This window comes from Micromys minutus (genome assembly GCF_963924665.1).
Source record: "Micromys minutus genome assembly, chromosome: 1".
Classification (NCBI taxonomy): Eukaryota; Metazoa; Chordata; class Mammalia; order Rodentia; family Muridae; genus Micromys; species Micromys minutus.
Genome location: NC_137969.1, coordinates 33,297,832 through 33,323,069, shown reverse-complemented (window position 1 = coordinate 33,323,069; position 25,238 = coordinate 33,297,832). Strand labels below are relative to the sequence as shown.

At 44.0% G+C, this 25,238-nt stretch overlaps 1 protein-coding gene across 1 annotated transcript in view; it reads left to right on the top strand.

Annotated features, from left to right (window-relative positions):
- Positions 1–25,238, top strand: part of PKD1L1 (polycystin 1 like 1, transient receptor potential channel interacting) — a gene marked incomplete at both ends in the record, with an annotated part of 131,859 nt that overhangs the window by 9,909 nt on the left and 96,712 nt on the right. Inside the window, 8 exons of the mRNA XM_080920204.1 lie at positions 1,016–1,338; positions 12,969–13,139; positions 15,387–15,506; positions 15,990–16,158; positions 16,600–16,839; positions 17,186–17,318; positions 20,848–21,054; positions 24,052–24,233. Coding sequence (XP_080776330.1) covers positions 1,016–1,338; positions 12,969–13,139; positions 15,387–15,506; positions 15,990–16,158; positions 16,600–16,839; positions 17,186–17,318; positions 20,848–21,054; positions 24,052–24,233 — 1,545 coding nt within the window. The remainder of the gene's footprint in view (positions 1–1,015; positions 1,339–12,968; positions 13,140–15,386; positions 15,507–15,989; positions 16,159–16,599; positions 16,840–17,185; positions 17,319–20,847; positions 21,055–24,051; positions 24,234–25,238) is intronic.

The following is a 25,238-nucleotide window of genomic DNA, read 5'->3' as shown; positions in this document are numbered from 1 at the left end:
CTGTCTAGAAACTGGGATTAGCACCCTGGATGCTGAGGTCGGCTACTGGAGCACAACCGATCTAGTTAGAGAAATAAGGGTAAAATTTATTGTCCCCGTATCACTGAAACATGGCAATTTGAGACTCTTCCTCCTTGGATAGCCCAGCTGTGACTGGGAGTATGCTAGGTCACTGTGCTTCTAATGATATGATTGCCTGCCCCTTGCCATTTGCATCCTGTGTCACATGGTCCCTTTATCTTTAAAAGCAGTCAGGAATTCAGACCTCAGCCTGCCTGTCTGTTTGGCTTAGGGGATAAGTACACAGAGAAGGGAAAGGGAGAACTCTGGAATGTCCATGAGAGCATTCTCTTGCCTTGAAGGGCTCTGTTATTTATTCAGATAGCTAGTTGCCTAAGTGCCGTGATCAGTGTCCCCCTGCAACAGTTTCCAGCAAGCCAGTGATGGAAGTCCCGTGTTCATGGGAACTAGAGACTCAGAAGTCCAGACTCTTTCTAGCCCCCATCTCCCAGCACTAGGAGCTACATGTGGAAAGAAGGAACTGGTGATTGTGGGTCAAGATAGCAATATATAAAAACAGCAGGTGGTGATTCATGAAAAAGACTGGCTTTCGGTTCATAGTTTCAGTGATAAGAGGACAATGAATTTTACCCTTATTTCTGTAACTAGATCCGTTGTGGTCCAGTAGCCGACCTTAGCATCCAGGGTGCTAACCCCAGTTTCTAGGCAATCGCTAAAAGTATGGCCCTAGTCTCTAGGGAGAATGACTTCAGTCCCCAGGGGCTTGCTCCACACTCAGTGTCTAAACCAGTGTTTCACAGTGACTGTCTCACAAGAAGCCAGTGATTCTTGTACTGCAGGCTGGGATCCCACTGTGAGCACCAGGGCCCTTCTTCAGGGTCCTCACCCCTGTTCCCTGAAAGCTACCCTAGATAGTTTATTCATCCCTCCTGGCACCCTCTGTGTTCCTGGACTCTATATATGCTGAAGTCTGATATCTGCTTCATTTCCTTAGGCTCTCAGACCCTCTTCTGGGCATTTCTCACACCTGCAACCTCTCCATTTCCTGGTACCATCCTGAGAGTTCCTGTCCTCTTACTCAGCATCCTCCTGTGGCCATCTTGGTGACACAGCCTGAAAATGCTGGGCACTTTGCCATCTGCTGCTTCCCAGAAGCAGATTCTCAGGCACCTCCAGCTCTGGGAATTGGTGTTCACGTGGCTTTCGGAACAGCTCTTTGTCTGCTGCTGGACTTCGGGGACAACTGTGGGGCTGAAATGAGACTGTGTGCAGGGACAGAGACAGCTGCTGTGACTGGCTACCACCAGTACAGGACAGGTATGATGCAGTAAGTCCTCCAAAAGGTTGGGAAGGAGTTGCTATCCCAGGACACCAGCAATGTTCACATGCTGGCAGGGAGCAAGTCACAGTTCACCCTCTGGAGCCTTTACCAACTTGGTGGCTCCTGGATGATAGAAGACCACATTTTAGACTCTCGAGCCTTTGTATACTTCAGCAATTTAATCTTTTCCTCAAAACTGTGGGATGGGAGAATGAGGTTGGGAGACGATTTCTGGGGGTGGGGTGTCACACAATCAATACAGGGCCTCCTTCATACACATAGTGACATCCTAAATCACTGAGCATACCTTACATTCCTCTTTAAGAACCCACATGTAACGGGGCACACTGTTACTTTTGACCTGAACATTTCAACACTTTACTTTTTTATCAAAATAATAACAACAGTGACCAATGTTTGTATGGACATCTTGAGGTGAGTTGGGTACTGCTAAAGCCTTGGAGACTGGTGCAGAGTGTGAGTGGAAAACTTAACTTTCCTGAATAATAGAAGGCTTTACTTTCTTTTTCTCTTTTTAAAAAATGACCTTTTTTGAACATGGTCTAGTCTCTGTGCAGGCCTACGCAGCCGACGAGAGGAGCAGCCAAAGTCCTGTTTTCACTAACTCAGGGGCGATCATGTCCGCCACCCCACACATCTGTGTGCAGATAAGCCAGCATCCGGGCTCTCCTCCCTCCTGTAGATGGAAGTGCACTCACTATGCACAATCTCCAGCTTTCTGCCCTCTTAAGTACACATAACCCTCCTAGAGCAACTACACAGTCCAGGTGGAGAAGACTCCTCGACCTTTCTGGGCGACTGCCATCCGTTGGCTTAACAGCCAGGACTGTTTAACTGGATTTTAGTGGTGGATAATGAGATGGTTTCTGATATTATGAGGAACCTTGCACAAGCAATTGTGTTACACACCAGTTCATCTCAAAGAGGTCATTTGGCCTCAAATGCTACGTCCAGCAGCCATTTGCTAGTTATTGCTACCTTTGTCTCCCTTCGAGCTGTCTGGTCGATGCCCTGTGAACAGTGCAGCTGTCAGTCCGATAGATGGAGACAGTCTCTCTCTGAAGCTTCATGCCTTACTCTCTTTATCCATGGTTAAAGTAACTTTTAAAGCCCACATTTGGCCAAGAAGAGCACGTTTGTGGTTCTACATAACATGGGGGTTTTGTGAGCACTTTTCATTACTGAGAAAATTAGTCTTTTTATTATGAGTGTGATGAGTTGAAAGTATTTGTTTCTTGTTGTGTTTCAGTTTTGCTTTTGATGTTTTCCCATGAAAACACTGTTTATTTATTTTGTTATCTATTTACGAAGGTATTAGAGACTGAACCTAGCTTCATGCATGCTAGGCAGGTGTTCTACCACTGAGCTATAGCCTAAGCTCCAGTTTCTGAGAATTACATACTAGTTAAAACTGTGTTCCTTACTCCAAATTTATAAAGCAATTCTCTCATGTCATCTAGCATTTTAATGATTGTATTTGGCACATTTAAGTAGGTGGCACATTTAACTCAATATTCTGGTGTGAAGCCTGATGCATGCTTCCTTTCCTGAGTTCGGAATGTCTGCTCACGTGGCTCAAATGATTTTTTTCTTTTTTTAAGATGGATCTGAGGACTCTTTCTCTCTCCGCCTCTGTCTCCCTCCCTTCCCCCCTCTCTCTCCCTCTCCCTCTCCCTCTCCCTCTCCCTGTCTCTCCCTCCCTTCCCCCTTCCTCTCTCCTCCTCTCCCTTGCACGCTGGGTTGCTCTCAGGACATTTTCAAGCTTTCTGTTCCCTTTTACCTGCCCCAGCTGTGCTCCCTCAGGTCTCACACTGTGGCCACCACCCCTGCTGCTTTCACTTTTCTGGAATTATTGTGCTCATATTTCCTTGATGATCTTTCCACATGAACTTTAGACCCATATTGACTAATAGAAAGATATTGTTCTGGCAATTTTATCTGTATAGTGTTTGATCTAAATGTTAATTTATGTAGAAGCTTCATGCTCCAAGTCTCCTCTTTCATAGAATGCACCCCGTTGTTCCTTTCTAACTCCCACCCCCCCCCACACACACACATACACATTTGGAAACATTTATAGTTTTTCTCCATATAAGAAAGGCTACTTCTATAAATTGCACACATGTGCACAAACACACACAATGTAAAAAAGCATTTCTTGTTTTTATCTGTCACTTACATTACATGGCAGTACATTTTTTTTTTCTTGTCACAAATAGACATGGTTGCCATGGCATGTAGAAAGGTGAGGAAGTTGCTCTTTGTTTTGCGGCCTCCAGTGTGAGTGTTGACACAGACTTCTGCATGCATTCTCTGGTGTTTTCCTAGCTGTGTAAACATGGTGTTTGCAAATGCTGATGTGTCACCTCCCATCTCCAGTGAGCACCTCACAGACCCTTCCTCCACTTGTCTCACAGTGTCCCACATTTTCAGAGTTTTGTGGGCGACATTAGCAGATAATGCATCCAGAACTTCTGCCACTTTTCCACCTCTAAACTTCATGCTAGAATTCTGATAAATTCAGTTTATCATGGTGCAGACTTTTTTTTAATTAAGGACTTAAACAAATAAAAGCTAAGAGTTGTTGGATTTGTCAGCTCCTTACAGCATCTGCCACTTGAGATGATTTTATGATTGGTTACTCCTTAAGAACTCTCAGGTCACCCATTACATAGCTCAGCACTGACACTCCCAAGTTCCTGGGAGAAGGAAACCATACGATTTTGCCTTATAATTGTTAAACGTGTGGTTGAATTTAGTTTTCTAAATCCTACTCATTACACTGGTGCTCATGAATAGGACCGGATTCTAGTTATTGATTGGTTTTTGTTAATTAGCCTTAGCTTTTCCAATCAGTGATGGATGGAGAACTCTATACCTCGGTCATCCTGGAACTGCAGAAGCAGCAGCAGAGACAGTTATTGTCTTCTCAAATCTACATACCAATTGTCCCACTGGTGCTTTACTCTTATTGCTTAGGACGAGCTTGTTGACACCTTTCTCCATTGACACTTGCTATTTCCCACATAGTCAACTCTTTAGAAAAATGTGCTCTTAATACAAGTCTTCAAGCTTAATTACATAGACAACAGCAAAGTAGGCCCCTCTGGTTCTTTAATTTTCATTGATAATTTAATTTAATTCCCATGCCTTTTCTTCTGAATCAGATAGTTTCTTTAGTTAAGGAACCAGTGTGGAGTGTGTGTGTGTGTGTGTGTGTGTGTGTGTGTGTGTGTGTATACACATATAATTTTTAAAATTTTGTTCATTTTGATTTTGGTCTTTGTTTCTTGCTTTTTGTTATTCGGGTTTTCTCCCCCTAATTTCTGTAGCATATCCAATGTGGCCTATAACCTTTCTTTGTTTCATTATTAATTTCTAGTCATAGTTTACCATAAATATTTTTCTCTAATATTCTGGATCATTTTTTAAGTTTTGAGATTGTCTTTGTAGTTTAAATTGCAGTCAGTGCTAGAAATGAGAATTCAGGACTGCATAAAAAGTTACAGTGAGTTATACTTTGTGCCCATCTTGAAAAACCAGGCTTAATTGGCTCTAGAATCTTCCCAGAACTGAGTTCCTGAGCTATGTTCCTTCCTGAAATTCATTACCATCCAACCCCACCAATAGAAAGAGTAAGAAGAATACATCAGAGTGTGAGACAGGAGGAGGAGAGAGGAAGAGGAAAGGGAGGAAAAGGAGGAAGAGAGGGGAAGAGGAGGGAGGAAGAAAAGGAAGGAAAGAAGGAAGGAAGGAAAAAGAGAACATAAAGGAGGAAGGAAGGAAGGAAGGAAGGAAGGAAGGAAGAAAGGAAGAAAGGAAGAAAGGAAGAAAGGAAGAAAGGAAGAAAGGAAGAAAGGAAGAAAGGAAGGAAGGAAGGAAGGAAGGAAGGAAGGAAGGAAGGAAGGACAGGAAGGAAGGCATACATTCATACAGACAGCTCTTGAGCAAGATAACACTAAAGGCTCAGTAACTAGATGTCGTGACCCAAAAGGCTGGCACCCCATCCTACTAAGTAGGATGATCAAAGTCCTCTTTACCACCGAGAAAGGATAAGGATATAAGTATATTCCCTTTTCTCCTTCCCACCCCTCATTTGTCACAGATGTCAACCGCTTCCATTATCTTTATTAGTCTTTTTCTTCATGACAAGGAACATTGAGTATTTGAAAAGACCTTGGTGACAAGGTGTGCTCAGCAATGGACTGAGGTTACAGGGACACGAAGCAGCAGGTCACATTTCCTCCACGCATACAGAAAACAGACAGAAGATGCTGGAACTCACTTCATTTTGTCTTTGTTTGGTTTTCTTTCTTTAATTCAGTCCAGGATACCAAGCCATAGAATGATGCAGAGCACATTCAGCTCAAGTCTTCCCCCTGTTGAACATTTCCAAGTGGGTTACCATGGTGCTTCTAAATCCAGCCAAGTTGACAGTGATGTTTCACCATGTTGCTTTACAACGCCCACCAGCCATGCCTTCCCTTTTAATGTCAGCTATGCAAATTCTACATTTCCAGGACCTGGTGCTGATGCTCTGTCTACCACTTGCTGACCACAGATTGTTTGCTCTGGTTCTAGTGTGACAGCTTCTGTTCTTATTCCTAGTCCTCCAGAGCTCTTCTCATTTGGCTCGCTCAAGTTCAGCCTCCAGCTCACTGACTTGTGGGGAAAACTCACAGATAAAGCTTAAGGTCAATGCTGGTGTCTTTATGTGACAGTGTGCTGGACTGTCAATTCTTGGACATGTATTGTTTTGAGGGCCTTACTCAGCTCTCCACTTGAGTCCTTATCATAGTGGTGGTTCTCCATGCATGGAAAGTTTCATCATCACCACCACCATCATCATTATCATCATCATCATCATCATTATCATAAAAAACCAGCAGAGTCTGTTTTATAATACAGATTATTAGGCCTACCTCACCCTCCAGGTCTCTGACACCAATGTTTCTCATATGTGGCTCTATTCTTTCTTAGGATGTGATAGTTCCTCTCAACCCTTAGACATGCCTCAACTTCTTTGTTTTTCTTTCAAAACAATTGTTTTTACATATGTATTTTCCATGAGCCTCACCAGAATACACATCTCTCGAAACTGCCCATTCTAGGTCAACGTTTTCTTGTATACAGTACACCTTCTCATGTGTAGACATATGTTACCCTTCAAGGGAAATTTATTTTATCATATTTTTGAATCATTTTCTGTTCAAACATTTTGACTTTGATTTGTGAGAGTCTGTTACAGAGCTCTGTTCAGTCTCCTGTTTTTGTTTTTCTAATCTTGTTTTTCTGACATTTCTACTTTCTTTTGTTTGTCCCTCTCTTTTCCTTTATTTCTCTTCCTTCACACTGAGTGGTGTCAGTTCTCTGAGGTGAGCTGTAAAATACTCTCGCTTCTTCTCTGGTGTCATGCAGGACAGAAGATAATGATTCCTCGGTTGTTTAACCCTTCCATCTCCCTTAAACTGTGTGCTTTTTGCTGGAGAATAATCTTCATATCACTGAGGATACTGCAGCTTTCTCTCATGGTTTCTGAATGTGTTTCATCCGTCCTTACCTAGCTTTTCTTCTCTTTCTTGGCAGCATTCCTCCTAGTTTTCTCAGGACGGCTGTCTGTAGGTGATGTCATTTGAGACATGTACAGTCACCAAGCTGTTAACATTCTTTCTTTACACATCTTCGCTTTCCCAGCTCTGCCATGGTTCCGGCCCATTCGTGCTTGATGTTTGCTGCTTTGGGCCGCTCTTGTATCTCTTTTGTGTTATGAAAATGCGTGTCTATCTCCCATCACGCTCCCAAACTGCTTTACTTTAGTTCCTTCTGACCCCTTTGCCTTTGCAAAATCCCTGCAAGGCTAATCACATCTACATCACACTCTCAAGTCAGAATATGTTCTATAGCTGCTAAACACCTTTGTTAATTAAGATGGGTGAACTGGTGCCATTACTGCCTTAGAAATAAACTGTTTGTCTTAGTTAGGGTTTCTGCTGCTGCTATGAAACACTGTGACAAAAAATTAAGTTGAAAAGGAAAGGGCTGCTGGTGTTGCTCCACCTCTCACAGCTTCAGTTTGGGCAGGGCTGAGCCAGCAGGAGACTTGACTATCCAGTGGGAGGGGTGCAGGGGAGTTTCGAAGGGCATGGCTCTTCCCCACACTGCAGTCTTACAGCTCTCATGCCAGAAGGTCTCAGACAACGGAGTGATTCTTGTACACCTTTATTCCTTCTGGATAGGATTCTTATACACAGTTTTGGGGTGGATTAGGGTCTGACAGCAGGTACTTCCTATTGGCCTGACCTGAGAGCTTGGGGATACCTCATCTACCTATGGGAGGGCATGGTCCTGCTTCTACTGATGGCCACAAACCTCTCTACAGGGGCCTGTGGGAAGACTGTAGCTATGTGAGAGGGGCCTGGCCTCCCGGGAGTTTTAAGGAAGTGCCTATTGTTCCTTAGGGTCACCCAGGCTTTGACCTTATCTCAACCTGGAATCAGGATGCATTTCTCAGCCCACAGTCCCCACAGGGTTCTGCTTATTGGCTATTCATCATGGTTTTCTCAGCCTGCTTCTTTATAGAACCTAGGACCACCTACCCACAATGGGCTGGGCCCTTCCTCATCAATTGCTGATTAAGAAAATGCTCCACAGCCTTGATATTAAGGAGGCTTTTTCTTAATTGAGGTTTCTTTCTCTCAAATAACTTTACCTTGTGTCAAGTTGACATAGAAGAATCCAAAACAAAATTGGTATTCTACCATTTCCTAGCAGTTAAGTTTAAAAGGTGATTTGCAAATCTTCTCCTAAGGTCTGGAGCCAAATCCTGAGTCCAGGCACAGGTCTTTTTAACTATTTAATAAACCAGCTTCCTGATGCTGGACTGATGAGATTTGCCTTTTAAAATAAAAGGTGAATGGTATGCTGATTTGTCAATAACATGGCGATTTATTTATTTATTTATTGTTTATTGTTATATTTCTTAAATTTAGCTTACATCTCAATCACCTCTTCCCCTCCCTTCTCTCCTCCTAGTCCCTCCCTCTCATCTCCCCTGTAGCAGTGAATTATTAGTCCTCTTAGAGCTCCCAGCTCTAAGGTGATTGAGCTTCTAGCCATCCACCAGAGCTCTCTGGATTCTTGAATGAAAGACACACACATGTCAGCTTAATTTTTAATAAACCTAACTAGTTCCAGTGGCTTGTCACTTCTACACCTTCCCATGGCTAGCACACACTCACTTCTGGTATTCCTGAATGGCCCCTGGGGCCTATTCACTGGATTCTTACATTTTTGCAGGCCTTTAATTCTGATCTCTCTGCATCCTATGCCCCTCTCATGGTAGAATCCCTTTTTCTCCCTCATCCTACTTATCCAGGAAATCTAAAAGTCTCACCTCTATCTCCTTGCCCAGCCATTGGCCACTGGCAATTTTATTTCCCAATCAGAGTGAACTGGGTGAAGGCTTCCTTTAGCCTTCAGACACTGCAAACAGGGTTTTGGGTAACACAATTAGCATTAGAACACACTGCTACACTTCCCTTCCCATATCCTCCCTTTCTCCCCAGAAAAGGAAGGGGCTTCCTGTGGCTATCAACCCATCTTGGTCTGTCAAGTTGCAGTAGAGGTGGGTACATCTTCTCCTATTATGGACAGACAAGGCAGCCTAATTAGATGGAAGGGACCCAAAGGCCGGCAACAGAGTCAGAGGCAGCCCCTGCTCCTGTTAGGAGTCCCACATGAAGACTGAGCTGCCCAACTATTATTGCACATGCGCAGAGGGCCTAGGTTGGTTGTATGCATGCTCTCTGTTTGGTGGTTCAGTCTCTGTAAGCCCCTGTGGAACAAGGTTAGTTGATCCTGTGTGTTTTCTGTAGTGTCCTTGACCTCTCTGACTCCTTCAATCCTTCCTCCCATCTTCCACAGGATTCCCAAGCTCTGCCTAATGTTTGGTTGTGGGTCCTGCATCTGTTTCCATCAGTTGCTGGGTGGGCTCTCTCATGACACTGGTCTCAAGCCAGACCAGCCATTGGATGGGCATTCCCTCAATTTCTGCTCCATCTTTTTACTCCTGTACATCTTGCAGGAAGGACAAATTGTGGCTCTAAGGTTTTATGTCTGGGTTAGTGTCCCACTCCCTCTGTTGGAAGTCTTGCCTGGTTACAGTAGATGACCACTGCACATTCCATGTCCCCATTGCTAGGTTTCTAGCTGGTCCCAGGGATGTTCCCCTACTGATTCCAGTTCTCTCTCCCTATACTCTCTCCCTTCGACCTCCCCTCCCCCCGTTGATACCTCCTGCTCTCCTCTTCATTCTTCCCTACACTCTTCCCTCCCTCCTTTTGTCCCAAATGTCTATTCTACTTCCTCTTTTCAAGTGACTCCCATTGGGCCCTCCTTATTTAGCATCTTTGGGTCTGTAGCATGGTTTACTTGTACTTTATGGCTGATACCCACTTATAAGGGAGTACATTCTGTGTTTATCTCTCTGACATATCATTACTTTATTCACTCCTGGTCCCCATGGCTGTGAAAGCTGGCCTATTGTCAATTTCATTTCCTATTTATTAATCCATGTGCAGATCTCCTTTGGGTCCTGTTATGAGAAGCAATACTTGTTTTGTAAATGTGGTAAAGCTATGAATGATGTTTCAGCACTTAAGGTAGAGCCACCACAAGTTGCAAAACTGTATTTCTTAAAAAGGGCTTAATTTTAAATTTGTGTGTGTGTGTGTGTGTGTGTGTGTGTGTGTGTGTGTGTGTGTGTATACAAGTGAGTGCAGATTCCTACATAAGTAGAAGCAAGCACTGGATGTCCTAAAGCTGGAGTTACAGGAGGTTGAGACCACTCAATGGAGGTGCTGGGAATCCTCAGCTCTTTGCAAGGACAGTACCTGTGTTCTTACCTGCTGAGCTGTCTTCTCCATTCTTACAAAGGTAATTAAGCTTCTGTTCAGTGTAGGCTACTTTCTTTGGGCCTCTGCTCAGCACACTGCTTCTCGTTTTCTTTTTTATTTTAATTATTTTATTTATTTACATTCCAGCCATTACTCCTTTCAGCCCCCCCTCCCACAGTTCCTCCTGTCCCTTGCCTCTGACAGGATACTTTCCCCACCACCAAGCTTCCCCCTTCCCTGGGGCCTCAAGGTTTTCGAGGATAAAACACATCTTCTTCCACTGAGGCCAGACCAAGTAGACCTCTGCTACATTTGTGCCAGGGACCTCAGAGCAGCCCGTGTATGTTCCTGGTTGGTGGCTCAGTCTCTGGGAGCTCCCTGGGGTCTGAGTTAGTTGAGACTGCTGGTCTTCCTATGGGGTCATTCTCCCCTTCAGTTTCTTCAGTCCTTCCCCTAATTCAACTGTAGGGGTCCCTGACTTCAGTCCAATGGTTGAGATTCTGTCCTAGTCAGCTGCTGGTAGGGCCTTTCTGAAGACAGTTATGACATCATAGCATAGTAATGTCAGGCCTTGGTCCCCCCCCCCCACCATGAGATGGATACCAAGTTGGGCCGGTCATTGGACCTCCTTTTCTTCAGTCTCTTCTCCATTTTTGTTCCTGCTGTTCTTTTAGACAGGAACTATTCTGAGTCGGGAATTTTGACTGTGGTTTAGTAACCCTGTCCCTCCACTTGAGGGCCTGTGTATCTACTGACCATGGACTCTTTCCAAGTGCCCTTTCCCCAATGTTGGGAATTTTCCCTAAGGTCACCCCCCAATGAGTCCTGAGAATGTCTCACCTGCCGGGTTTCTGGAACTCTCCAGAGGGATCTCCCACCTCCCACTCCCCAAGACTGCTTATTTCCATTTATTCTCTTGGTTTCCTGTTCACCCATATCTGATCCTGTTCCCCTTTTCCCCTCCTCCCCCTCTCCTCTCCTACCCAGTTCCCTCCCTCCCTTCAGCACCCCCCCCATGATTATTTCCTTCCCCCCCTCTAAGTGGGGTTGAAACCTTCTCATGTGGGTATTTCTGCTTGGTATATGTCTTATCATCTGTAGGTTGTATCCTAGGTAGTCTGTACGTTTTGGCTAATACCCACTTATCAGTGAGTACATACTATTCATGTCCTTTTGGGCCACTCGGGATGATATTTTCTAGTTCCATCCATTCGCCTGCGAAATTCATGAGTTTTCTCATAGATGGAATTTTTCCTCTGCAAAGTCTCTTTTTCTCTGCATGTATTATGTTCCCGTCTACTGCTCCTTGGGACAGTAAAGGCTGCACTGATTCCTAAGGAACAGCAATCTCTGGGCCCTGAGCTTTGTTTGTTTGGCTTTGGTTTTCCATCCTGTGAAGTGTCTTTGGTCATTTCATAAGAATTTATTGTGCATGTGCAGAGCGAATTGCAATGACCTTCGGGGGCAAAGAAGACAAAATAGGGTGAGCTTGGAAATGGCACAGCACAAAAGCTGTGGGTGATCACCAGATAGAGCCACTCCTGCCTGATTCATTTAAAAGTTAGCTTCAACGTTTCATTATGGATCTTTAGGCAGCTACCAATTAGCTAGTATACTTGTTTTCTGGAGATACCTGCCTCCTTGGAATAACTGAGTTTTGGGACTTTTTCTGCAAGCTGCTTCCCATGATAGCAGTGACCAGCTTAAAGACAAGGGAAAAGGAAAAAGTTGGACGGAATATGCAAGTGAACATGAGACTGGCACCATTCCAAAGAAGAAGAGTATATTTACCACGTAATGAAATATTTAAAGTCACAGTGACATTATAAAAACCTCAAGAAACAGTCAGGGTCAGAGGCCATTTATAACTATCATAATCCTTTGATACATACCATTGGATGTTTATTCAAGCCAGATTATATACCAAATATATACCTGAATTAACCTAGCTATCCTGAGATTAGTGACACATATATTACTGTGTTGGACTGTTATATGCTTGGCCCAGGGAGTGGCACTATTTGAAGTTGTGGCCTTGTTGGAGTAGGTGTGTCCTTGATGCAGACTGTGGGTATGGGCTTAAGACCCTCACCCAACTGCCTGGAAGCTAGTCTTCAACTAGCAGCCTTCAGATGAAGATGTAGAACTCTCAGCTCCTCCTGCACCATGCCTGCCTGGATGCTGCCATGTTCTCACCTTAATGATACTGGACTGAACCTCTGAACCTATAAGCCAGCCCTAATTAAATATTCTCCATTATAAGAGTTGCCTTGGTCATGGTGTCTGTTCACACAATTATATATATATATGTGTGTGTGTGTGTGTGTGTGTGTGTGTATGTGTGTGTGTGTATATATATATATATATATATATATATATATATATATATACACACACACACATATATTCCTGATGCACAGATAGGCTATATCATTTTTAAGGTCTGGTGGAAAACATGAACACTGAGTGTTAAAAAGTATTAAGAATTTCTAGATAGCAGAACATTAAGCTCCACCAAGGAATGCTGAGTGTAAGACTGTGCGTCATATGCCCATGAAATGCCCCTGTTGTTGCAAGGAATTTTTTTTAAAGATCTCACTTAGTATCAATTCCCTGGCTAGTCATCCCATTATGACTACCCTGAAGGTGTTTTGCTCCTCTGTCTGTTAAAAAAAAAAATCATATGTCCATTTTGCCTTTTTTTCCCCCAGAAGGAGTCTATAAGCTCAAGATTGTTGTCTCTGACTTTCATGGAGCTGCTGAGAGACTGGGTCCCTATTATATAGACATTGGCCATGGGAATGTGTCTATATTCATGAATTCCAGCTCTGTCCACAATAGCGAAACTCTTTCCTTCGCTAACTCCCTCCCACAGCAGAAAGGTAAGACCTGTGCATGGGAGCTGAGCATCCAGATCTCTGTTGCACACACAGCCAGACTCCATTCTAGTTGCTCAAGTTTCAGCCACTCTATTCAATACACTGCCAACACTCGTTTTTACCTCACATAGAAAATTGATACTATGGAATATTGTGTTTCCTAGGAGATGAGGTGGGGTCCCACAGAGATCCGACCTTGGAGAATTTATAATCCAATAAAGATATCTGGATAAGTGTATAAAAAATTAGAGAAAGAACTTACAAGTCCTGAAGGGGAGCATAGCCCTGGGGCTAGGAGGTCCTTTAGAGAGGACACTGTGTGTCACCGTGGGACAGGTACAGTGAGGCAGGAGTTGATACAGTGAGATATGAGGAGTGGTTACGGGGTTATTCTGGCAGATGGCACAGCCATAGCCCAAGGTATGTAATGCTGAGGGACTCACAGTGTGTCTAGAGCTCTCCAAGTCCTGCCCCCTCACCCTCGCCACATAACTAACTGTAGCAATCTGTTCCCCTTTTGCCAACTTGGGAGAGGGGACCAAAAGTTCACAGTCCAGGAGTCAGAAGAGGAGCTGTGATCAAGGGTCTGAAGGAAACAGTTGGGGCACATTCTAACAGAGCCGGCCGGAGTAGATCAGGACAACCCCAAAGTGTTCACCTCTAGTAGGTGATACATGCAGGCTTGCTTTACTCTAGAAACAAGGAAAAGGAACCCAGTGGGAGAAGCATCCCCAAAAACTCATTCTTCAGAATCTGCACTACTTATACCACACATGAACAGTATTTCCCTACAGTCTTCTGGGGGAAACTCCCCAACGAAGCATTGCACAGCGCAGAAGATTGTTAGCCTGCTAAGTAGTGATGAGAAATAGCCAGCTGACCATTCATATTGACTTGTCTTGTCACCGGCCCTGTGGGTCAGGGGGTTCTGTGCTAAGATTTAGAACTGGATGGTCTGAGTCTTAATCCTGTACCAAAGACCTATCACCGGACACCCTTGTACAATCCCATTTCCTTCCTCACACGTAACACCACATTGTGGGGAAGGTTGAGTTTTAGTTATGGTTAATGAGAAGACATTACTCTGATTCTATGTGTGGGGCACATTTTAAAATAATTTGTATCCACTCTGTTTTATTTACACTATAAATAAACATTTTTCTCTTTATGAAGAGAAAATCCATAGAGAAAAACACAATAATAATGTAAAAGTCCATATCCCCCTTTTCTTCTGAAACCACAGTTTGCCTTATCTCCACTCCTCCCAGCCCCCCATCCACTCCGCCTCCATTTTCCTTCAAAAAAGAGCAGGCCTCCCACAGTAACATAAAATATAATAAGACTGGGCACAAACCCTCATATCAAGGCTGGTTAAGGCAATCCTGTAGGAGGGAAAGGATCCCAAGAGCAGACAATGAAAGAGTCAGAGACACCCCACCCCCACCGTTAGGAGTCCCACCAAGCACCAAGATAACAGTCCTAACACACATGCAGGGAACACCTGGCACAGACCATACAGGCTTCTGGTTGCCACGTTAGTCTTTGTGAGCCCCTAGGAGCTTAGTTGATGGATGTGGACCATGTTCTCCCACTGTCCTTAATCCCTCTGGCTCCTAAAGTTCTTCCTTCTCTCTTCCATGAGGTTCCCTGAACTCTGGGAGAGGAACCTGATAGAGATCTCCAGTTTAGAAAAGCCCATATTCTTTTAATATCCAAAATGAATTGATTCAAACCTTTCAGACATCATAATTTTAATTGAATAGACACTCAGTCTTTGGTATTTACCTTCTATTATGTGTATATATGTTTACATGCACACACATGTACATAGAACACTGCATTATATTTTAGAAGATTTAGATGGATCAGGCTTATTGTTGGGCCCCATTAAGAATCTATACAATGTAGAAGTTGTTTAAGATACACATATAGGAAAAACATGTTTAACATAAAGCCAGCTAGCAAAGGAACTAACATATTGCAAAGGAAGTAATGAATTTATTACTATGTAGATAATTTTCAGTAGAGAAAGAAATCATTTAAAGAAAAATCCTGTGCCACAATTTGTTTGCCCCCTACATCAAATGTATGCTCTATATTTCAGAATTCAAAGAGATAAAAGTTGACAATGAGGAATATTGGTGTGAGTGTGTGTATATGTGTGTGTGCATATGTTTATACACATGCACATGTGCACACATGCGTACTTAAAGTGGATTAAAATTTCTCCCACCTCTCTTCTTGTTTCAGGCACAGTTGTGGTGCATTGCTTTTCACCTGTTTCTTCATACAATGTGTCCTTTATTTCTCAGACCCAAGTGGGCAGCGGCCAGGTCTGGCGCGGTGTGACTGTTGGGTATAAGATGCAATGTGAGTCTCTGTTTTAATTCTGCATGTAGTTCTTCAGTGGTTGATTGCCGAGGCCTCTGCTGTCAACTCAGCCTGGGATCCAGATCACTGCCCATTCAGCACTCTTGTGCACCTGCATTTTGTTCTGGGACTTTTCTAGAAACCATAGGCTCTGAGGTTCCCACCAGAGTATAGGAGATGGGGGACTCTCATAAAGTCATCTGTTGTCACCATGTGACTGCCACCTTCATCCCATTCTTTCTAAGCACAGTTCCCAAAAGGTCATGTTGCCTTGCGCGCCATTACTGATGACTTGGGCTGTACCTTCATTTTGGGTCCTGCAGCTCCTCTTGCCCCCTGGCTTTGGTCTACACTCCCCTTCACAGGCTTATTCATTCTCACTGCCATGCCTTGGTTATGTGGCAGTGGTGGTGGTGGTGGGGTCCTCAAGTGGCTTCCAGCCCTTTGTGCTGATGGAATTCTACCTCCATCTCTTTGTCACAGCTGTGTCTGTCTACACCAATGGAACTGTGTTTGCTGCAGACACAAACATCACATTTGTGGCTGTCACTAAGGAAACTATACCCCTGGAGTTTACTTGGTATTTCGGAGAAAACCCACCAGTGATGACAACTTCCAGAAGCATTAGAAGAAGGCTGAGCATCCCTCAGTGGTCTGTCAATATGGTCTTTGGTGTTCATGCAGCCAACGCTCAGGATAAACACCCTGGCCCTATCGCTATAATTTTAATGGTGTTTACATTATGTCCAGCCCCTAAGCACTTTTGTGAATTGAGCTTAGCCATAAGCTGTAAAAGAAGAGGAGGCTCACCTCCCCACAGTTTGCACTAAGTAACAAGGTGATCCCAGGTTCAAATTTCACCTCAGCCCTCAGTGTAACCCAGATTTTGCTTCATATATAGAAGAGCTCACTTCATTTAAAGATGTGAACTAAATAATGAGAGAGGGAATTAAGATGAATGTTCTCCACTTCAGATTTGATACTGTCTAGCTGGATAATACCCACAACTCAAGCTCCTAGCTCTGTCTGTCTGCTGAGGTGATTCTCTCCAGCCTTGTGTTCTCTCTCATCTTACCATGTACCCCACACGCAGGTACCACGTGATGGTCAAGGCTACCAGCCGGTTTGGCAGCGTGGTCTCTGAGCCCCACCTCATCAGGGTACAGAAGAGAGTCATGGCCAATCGGCTCGTGTCCACTGCCTCTGCCCTGGTAAATACCAATGTGTCCTTTGAGTGCAGACTCAACTTTGGCACTGATGTAGCCTACCTTTGGAACTTTGGAGATGACACCATTGAGTTGGGCAGCAGCTCTTCCAGCCATGTCTACAGCAGGTGAGCAATAAAGGACAGGTGACAGCTGATGGCGGGTATGCACGTGGGGGCTGCCTCCTGAAGGATCAATACATTGTACCCCACAGTCAATCTTGCAGGTGATGCAGATAACACATGAGTGTCTAGTCTTCATGGCTGCCAGAGATAAGCATGGAGCTCGTGCAGAGGAACGTTCTAGTGTGCAGAACGCTGTTAGTTACTGTCTGTTGTTGTGACAAGTACCACAACCAAAAGCAATCTCAGGAATAGTATGCTTGGGTGAGGGGTCCTGGGGTTATAGAGAGGGCCCGAGGGGTGATGTACAACTTTGCTGTCTCCGTGTCTCTGCTGTCTTCCACCCTTCCAGGGAGGGAGAATTTACAGTGGAAGTCCTCGCCTTTAATACCGTCAGCTCCACCACCCTGAGAAGGCAGCTTTTCATCGTGCAGGAGCCTTGCCAGCCACCCCCAGTGAAGAACATGGGGCCTGCAAAGGTGCAGGTAGGGCCGGGCTTAGGGAACCGTTCCTCCTGCCTCATTCCAGGCTGCTTCCAAGTTGCCGAGCTTACTGGAGAATGAAGGAGGCTTTGTTAGGTTTGTTCGGCTGCACTGGGGACAAAAGAATCCCTGTGAGGGCTTTGGAGCAAGGAAAGACTGCCCTGGGAGGGAAGCCTGGCTTCTGGTGGTTGAATTGGTCTTTTATTTGCCTAATAACTCTTGACGTTCAGCTCAACTTTTTTTTTTTTTTTTTTTTTTTTTTTGTTATACACAGGATGATAGCATTTTTAGTCAAAAGAAAAATTTGACACCAAAATTAAAAGAAATGACCAATTATATGCTGAGTACTAACGACAGAGTAGGAAAAATAAGGCTGCCTTTTATTTCTTCTATTCCTTTGAGGGCTTTGGTTTCAGGCAGTTTTACGTTCGGGTCAAAGGTGTCTGGCCTGACACTTGGGAAGGAAAACTCAAAGCTGAATGTTTGCCAAAATGATATCTCTAGTGGATCAGCTGCAGGCCCTGTATATCTCAGGTCCCAGCAGCCCCAGAGTGCAGTGGATTTCAAAGAGGGGTTGGGATTGCCCCAGGCAGGCCTCCCAAGTGTCCGTGTCCCTGGAGGCAAGACCTCTGAAGCTCTCAAGGCCAGCATTCCCTGGTGTCAGGTTCCTCTGTGTGCTCTGTGGGAGGGATGAGGGATGGACCAAAAATCAAGGGATCCAGGAAAGACTACAGCTTGCAAGGCTCTGGCTGAAAGTCTTGCTCTGATGGGAAGCTGATGCCGTCCCTTTGCTTGATATTGTTTTAACAAATATTTTCTTAATGTCCTTATCTTAACTCATTTATTTTTATTTTATTTTATTTTATGAAAGATTGTGTATCACAATGTAGCCCAGGATGTTCTGTAATTCACCCTGCTACCTAGGCTATCCCAAAACTCTCAGTTTTTCTGCCTCGGCCTGCTACATGCTGGAATTACAGGCTCCCACTCCCACACCTGGATCTATTGTTTATTTGTTTTAATTTATACTTACTTTCCCTGGGTACATATAAGCCAATACTGTACAAATAAAAGAGCTAAATTTTTAATCTGAAAAACATTTTAACTTGAGCTTTTCTGTAAGAAAACGAAAACAAATAATAATAATAAAATTTCATGCAATTATAGAAAATGTGGAGATAGAAGAGAACACTAGGCCAGTTATTTTGAACAGTTCCCCAGAAAGGTCAGATGAACACCAAGCCAATTGGGTTTTTATTAGTGTTCGTAGACTTATAATTAAAAGATAGCTGTCCTGCCAGAGAATATGGTTTCTTGTTTTTGCTGGATTTTTGCCATAGCAGGCTGACTAGTTTTATCAATCTAATATTACTGATAGCAAGGTCCATAGAAATGGATGTGATGGTATGTTTTCTGAAGGTTAGATCTGAGGATACAGTTAGTAGCTCCAAGGTCTTATGTGTAATGAAATTATACAATCTAAAGATCCTGAACAGGAGAAAAACTGCAGGAAGCAGAACCAAAACTTACGGTCCACCCGACCTCTGCCAACTGGTCTCTGTGAGATAAAAATAAATGACTGAGTTAATCCTCAAAAAAGAAAGAAAGAAAAGGAAAACAATATTGATGGCTCCATTTGTTTTGTGTATTTTCTGTGTTTTCTAAGTGTATAAAAAGTGGAACTGTGTGAAATCCTGACAGCAGGATGTATTTATTTATTTTTTCTGTTGCCTTAAAATGGATTTATATTTATTGTTTTAAAATCCTGTGGGGGTGCAGATGTGAGCACACGAGTTCAGGTGCTCACACGGGCCAGCAGAGGGCACCAGGTACCTTGGAGCTGGAGTTCCAGGAGGCTGGGAACCAGGGAAGAAGACTTAGTTCCCCAACCCCCACCCCACCCCCATGCAAGAGGAGAAAGCACCTCACTCACCTAGCCCTTTCTCCAGCTCCCTGCTACTGGTTTTTATATGTGGATTGGGTGTGTGAGTTTTTTAATATGTGTGTCTATCACAGAATCTGAAATATAGCGTGACCACTGTCCTTTTGACTACATGATTTTTAACAGTGGCATATGTACAAATTCTACACCATTTCCCAGGTTCCTCAGTATGGAACTTTGATTGCTCTTAATTTTCTGTTACTACAATCAGCACGTGGCACTCTGTGCACATATTTTTTAGCATGCAATGCCCTGTTCATACATCTTTCTCCATATCCTTGGCCTCTCTGTGTTCCAGAGCTGCTAAGGTCTACTGTGCGCCCATTCAGAGCCAACTCGCACTCCGACGGAAATGCTATAGTTTAATTCATGTTAGTGTGTGTGTGTGTGTGTGTGTGTGTGTGTGTGTGTGTGTGTGGTCTGAAATTTGAGAATATTACAACTTTCCATTTACCATGTTAGTCCAGTGGCTTTGTCACAAGTCCTATAATGAAATCACATTCAGAGTAGAAACAGTGAAAAGAATCGTACTGTAATTTAAATGGTAGCACCTACAGGATACAAAAGGTAAGTTTCCCAGTTATAAGACTATAAATTCTTTCTCCTGTTTTTCTTGCTGTTCTAGTCTTTATATCATTTGTGTTTTCTTAATAATAAACTGTATTTCAACTAAAATTTAAAATTAAATGTTCCAGTCAGCAAGGGGGAGAAAGGCAACTACTACCTTCTTTTACCTTTAAATACATTTTATTAATTTTATATAGTTTGATAATATTCTTTCCTCTCCCTCCCCTCCTTACAGATCTTCCCAACCTCCCTACCCAACTTTATGTTCTTTCTCTCCCAAACAAAAATAAGAGAAACATCAAAACTCAAAACAGATAAACTGAAAAAAAAAGAGAAAATCAATAAGACAAATATTAAACCAAAACAAAAAACTCACCCACAAAAATATGAAGTCTTTTTTATATTGGCCAAGTACTCCTGAGCATGGGACTTTCCCTGTAGTGTCATGTTATAAGGAGACAAGGGGAAACAAAATAGGATTAAATGAGAGACAGGAAGGCTAGGTAAACTAACACTAACTTCTCCAGTTTTCTCATTCTAATTAAACAGAACAGCCTCCAGGGGGCGCCCTTGATCTTAGCATCAGCCCCAGAACTGGAAGGGTCCCTGGCCAGGCAGCAAGGCTATCAAACCCAGAATGCTTTTCTATATTCAGGGACAAATACCAAAGTCAGGCCAGGGATGCTGTCCCAGAGGATGGGGAAGGGCATAAAGTGCTTGGGAAGAACAATACAGCGGTGAGTTCCATTATAAATATGCAAACAACAAACAATTAAAAGACATTGTAATTTAATCAAATCTAGTAACCTTTTCCTTTGACATTTTCCATTAGCTTCTTGATTAAGGAAAAGTAAATATTTACATTAACATACTATAGCAGGGAAAACAAATTATACATACAGCCCCAGGTCTCATCCTGCTGTTATGTAAGCCAATGGCCAGAGATTTACACTTTCCAGCAGCTTGCTGTACCATTAGGGTTGGTGGACATTCACTGACATGACCTGTCTTGTCAATTCCCAGATATGGCGGTCTCAGCCCCTGAGACTAGGAGTGACGTTTGAAGCTGCCATCATCTGTAACATTTCCCAAGGGCTTTCCTACACCTGGAGCTTTGTGGACGCTGAGGCGACCGCGGTCACCCTCCCTGCTGCTGTCGACACGCACGGACAAACCATTGTGCTCCCCAGCTACACACTGGAGTGTGGGAACTACACTGCCGTGGCCAAGGTCGGCTCCTTCACCGCTCCCCAAGCCCCGACAAGCCAACCAACCCTTGCTACAAGCCCTAGAGAAAAACCTCTTCTAGCCAACGAGAGGGAGTTGTTGGTGAAAGTGTGAGCAGGGTTTTGGACGAAATCTTTCATTTCAGCTGGAAAACTGGCCCACTGAGGAAGACTATTCATTGTATAAGCATAGCAATGTGCACACTGGTAGGGGAGGTAGAGACAGGGGAATCACTGTTGAGGTTGGAGCACATGTGAGCACACATGCACACATGCAAATACACACACAATCTTTTCAATCCCAGAGAATATATGTTCTAATTTTGGCCAAGTAATCAACGAAAAACCATTTCCACTTTTTTAAAGACACCTTGTCTGTGCATCTACTTTGAATAAGCCCCATTCTGAGAGAGGAATAGAAGAATATCGGGGCTGCCATTTAGGGACAAAAACAGAAGGTGTCCATCAGAGGCCGTGAGAGAGGTGTCCACCATGACCCCAGCCAGTACTATGCTTAGAGCTGGGAAAACGTTATAGATCATGTGGGCTAGAAAAGTGGCTTCATGAAGGAGGGTCCTGAACAGTTTGCTCACAGGTGTGGAAACTGAGGCTGCAGGTTAGCCTTGTGTAGTGACCGGAACCAGGAAGATGGTCCCAGGTCAGACTGTAATGAAGTCAGAAGACCAGGATGAAGAAACAGTTTTGGGGACCCAAATCTCAGCAGCAGGAATGGGTGTTTTCACTATGTGGGGTACCTGGTTCCACTGAGGATTAATCTTAGCCCAGGAAGCTTATCAGAAGGTTCCGGAACACCCAAACTGTCCCTCAAAGAAATGTGGCTACTGGGCCCTGTTGGGCAATGTGAACAGAGGCTGACACTGAATACTCTCACTGCTCCTCTGCTGATCTCAATAAGAACCAGACATTTGTCTGTTGTGCCCGAAGGCCATAGTGTGTACTTTGAGGGGCACTGTGTTAGTCTCAGGTCGTAGGAAAATTCTGCTTCTAAGATATTTCTCTTTGGAAAGATTGACTGAGAGGTAGCAGATTTCATTTTCATGGGAGCAGAGTCCTAAGGTGGTAGTGTTAGGTCATCCTGATCCTGTCAGTCGTGAGCAGCAGTTCTCGACCTGTCACTGCAACCCCTTTGAGGGGGTTGACCTACTCTTTTACAGAGGGCGCCTAAGACCATTGGGAACCACACACATTTACATTGCAGTTCAGTAGCAGAATGGCAGTAATGAAGTAGCAACGAGAATAATTTTACAGTTGGGCGTCTCCACATAAGGTACGGAAGGGCTGCAGTATTAGGAAGGTAGAGAAACACTGGTGTGGGGGATGATCCCCGGTCACGGTGGGAACACGTGACAGGTCTTGGTGCCCTAATAGAAGCATGAGAAGGTCGGGAGTGTTCCTAGGTGGTACCTGCTCATCCTTGCAGACAAGTCTCATGCTGATGTTAGCTTGGCTTTGCAGAAGGCTTTTAGAAGACATCACTACTATGCCGAAGGAAAGGCCAGTGAGTCTAAGAGCTCCCCCTCCTGTACACTTCGGGAGACTCTGGGTCTGGGATTATAGTCAAAAAGATGGGGTGAAGTCCTGAAAGGATAAGCCCAGGCACTCATAAATTGGCTGGAAGGGTGAGTGGTCACTGCTAGGGCCAAGTATTCATCTTTTATCACTGTCTGTTGGCACATTTGACCCTTCTAGCAGGGCCCTGTCTGTGTCTAGGCCTTGGAGACCTCTGATGAGGTGGCGTTTTCTGTTTGTGTGTGTGTTTGTTTTCTGATTGTTCTCATTGGCATAGCTTGGGAGTTAGGCCTTAGGTTCCTGCTGCTGACAACACCACCCCTTCCTTGGCAGCTCTACACTGAGCTAGTGTCCTCCACAGACATGGCACCTGATCAGAACTTGCCTGCAACTACAGTGTGCAGCAGGTACCTACCTAGAGAAGTTCTGACTACACATTAGTTACTTTTCTCATTGTGACAGAGTACATGACAAAGGTGACTTAAGGAGGGCTGACTGGGCTCTTATATTTCATCTTTCGGGGAGGCATGTGACAGGAGTGTGAGGTGGGTGGTATACTACATCCTTTCTTGGGAAGCAGAGACAGTGAAGCTCACCTCACCTTCTCCTTTGTGTCTATCTAGGATGCTAGTCTATGTCCTGCCCACACTTCTCAAAAACCATTTTGTGTTTTACCCCATCTCCTCTGCTCCCCAACACCCACTGTTGCCTTAATTGTATAGAAGGGGGACCTCTTGACCCCATTGTCAACCCCTGTCTTTCCTATTAGATGTAATAAGGTAAAAGGAGTCAGCAGATGCCAAGAGAAATGCGCTGTTTACAACAGAGGTTAAAAAACTGTCAGCCATGTGTGCACATGGGTATTTAAACACCTTGTCTTACTTTGCTTTCTATTGCTGTGATAAGCACCATGATCAAAATCAGTGTGGGAAGGAAAGGGTTTATTTGACTTACATATCCTGAGTCACAGTCCACTGAAGGACACTAAGGCAGGAACTCAACACAGAAACCTGAGCAACAACTGGAGCAGAGATCATGGAGAAATGCTGTTTACCAGCTTGCTCTTCCTGCCTCATCCAGTTAGTTTTCTTCCATAACCCAGGACCACCTGCCTAGGGATGGTACTGCCCACAGTGGACTAGTCCCTTCCACACTAATCACCAACCAAGAAAATGATCCACAGGTATGCCCTACAAAAAAGTCTGACAGGAACATTTTCTCAGTTGAGATTCCCTCTTCTCCAATGACACTAGCTTGTGTTAACTTGACAAAATACTGACTAACACACACCTAGATAACTGAACATTTAGGTAGACTTACATATTAATAGATCCATGCTCTTCCCTCCAGCCTCATCCTCAGATGAATGCTGTAAGTGAGCGCTGTAGAGCTGAGGACCAGTGCCACATGTATAGATCCAGGAAGCATCTGCTTATTCTCATGTGACAGCCCCTTGTCTTTTGTTTCTCAGGTTCAGATCAAGGGAAGCATGGTGTATAGCAACTACTGTGTTGGTGTAGAAGTTCGAGCTAGGGCACCTGTCAGTGTGATCTCTGAAGGCACACACATCTTCATCTCTAAGGCTACCTCAACCTCCATCATCATCAGAGGGTCCCAGTCCTATGACCCTGACAACTCAGGGGCTGCTCTCAGGTAAGAATACTGAAGTATGAGACTCTCTGGTTCCTACTTCTTCTAACCCTGGCTCAGGAATATTAGGAGAGTTAGTCTGGGAATTCTGCCAAAATAGTTGGAGACATTTATGTGTAGCCTCTTTCTTTAGTTAAACTGCTTTATTCATTATCCAAGTGTAAGCCAATATAGGAAAGGAGAGTAAAGTCTGTGTAGTGTTTTTTAAGGTGCTGCTTAAACTGTGATTTTTGAATGTGCATTGTAAATGCTACCCTTTCATTAGGGCTCCTTAGTCAGATGCCGGGGTGCGGGGGAGGCAGAGATCTGCCTGTTAGTGAGGCTCAGCTCTGTGGTCACGGGCTCTGGCCCAGACAGCCCAGCCTGGCAGGCCTTTCCCAGCCTTCTGCTGATCCTCTACCTCCCAGCAAGCATTCTCCACTCACACTGTTGTACCCTATCTGCTCTGTACTGTCTGTCACCAACACTTTTGTGCCCCTTTCCTGGGCTTCAAATTACCCAGCCACAAATCCCACCTTTTCCCACTGGCCTTCCCCACCTCTGTCCACGAAACAAGTGTTTTTTTAATTGAAAATTAACTTTTATACAATATATTCTGATCATAGTTTCCCTCCCTCTTACCATCCTAAATCTTCTCCACCTCCCCACTCCCCCAACTCTGTGCCTTCTCCGTCTCAGACTCTCTAGAAAACAAATAGGCTGTTAAACAGAATAACAAAGAAAGAAAAACAAAGCACAAGAAATACACACACTGACATATCAATACACACACACACAAATAAAATTTGTAAAGATCAAAAAAACCCCAAAACAAAACAAAACAAACAACCAAACAAAAAAGCCAAAAAAAAAAACCCAAAAGCCCCAAAAAACCTCCCAAAATACCATGCAGATTATTTTGCCTACCTACAGCTGACATTAAGTAAGGTTTGTATACACACTGAGAGTCCATTGAACAAAATGCAGTTTTTCTTTTTGGGCGTTTCTCAACTGAGAATTTCTCAACTG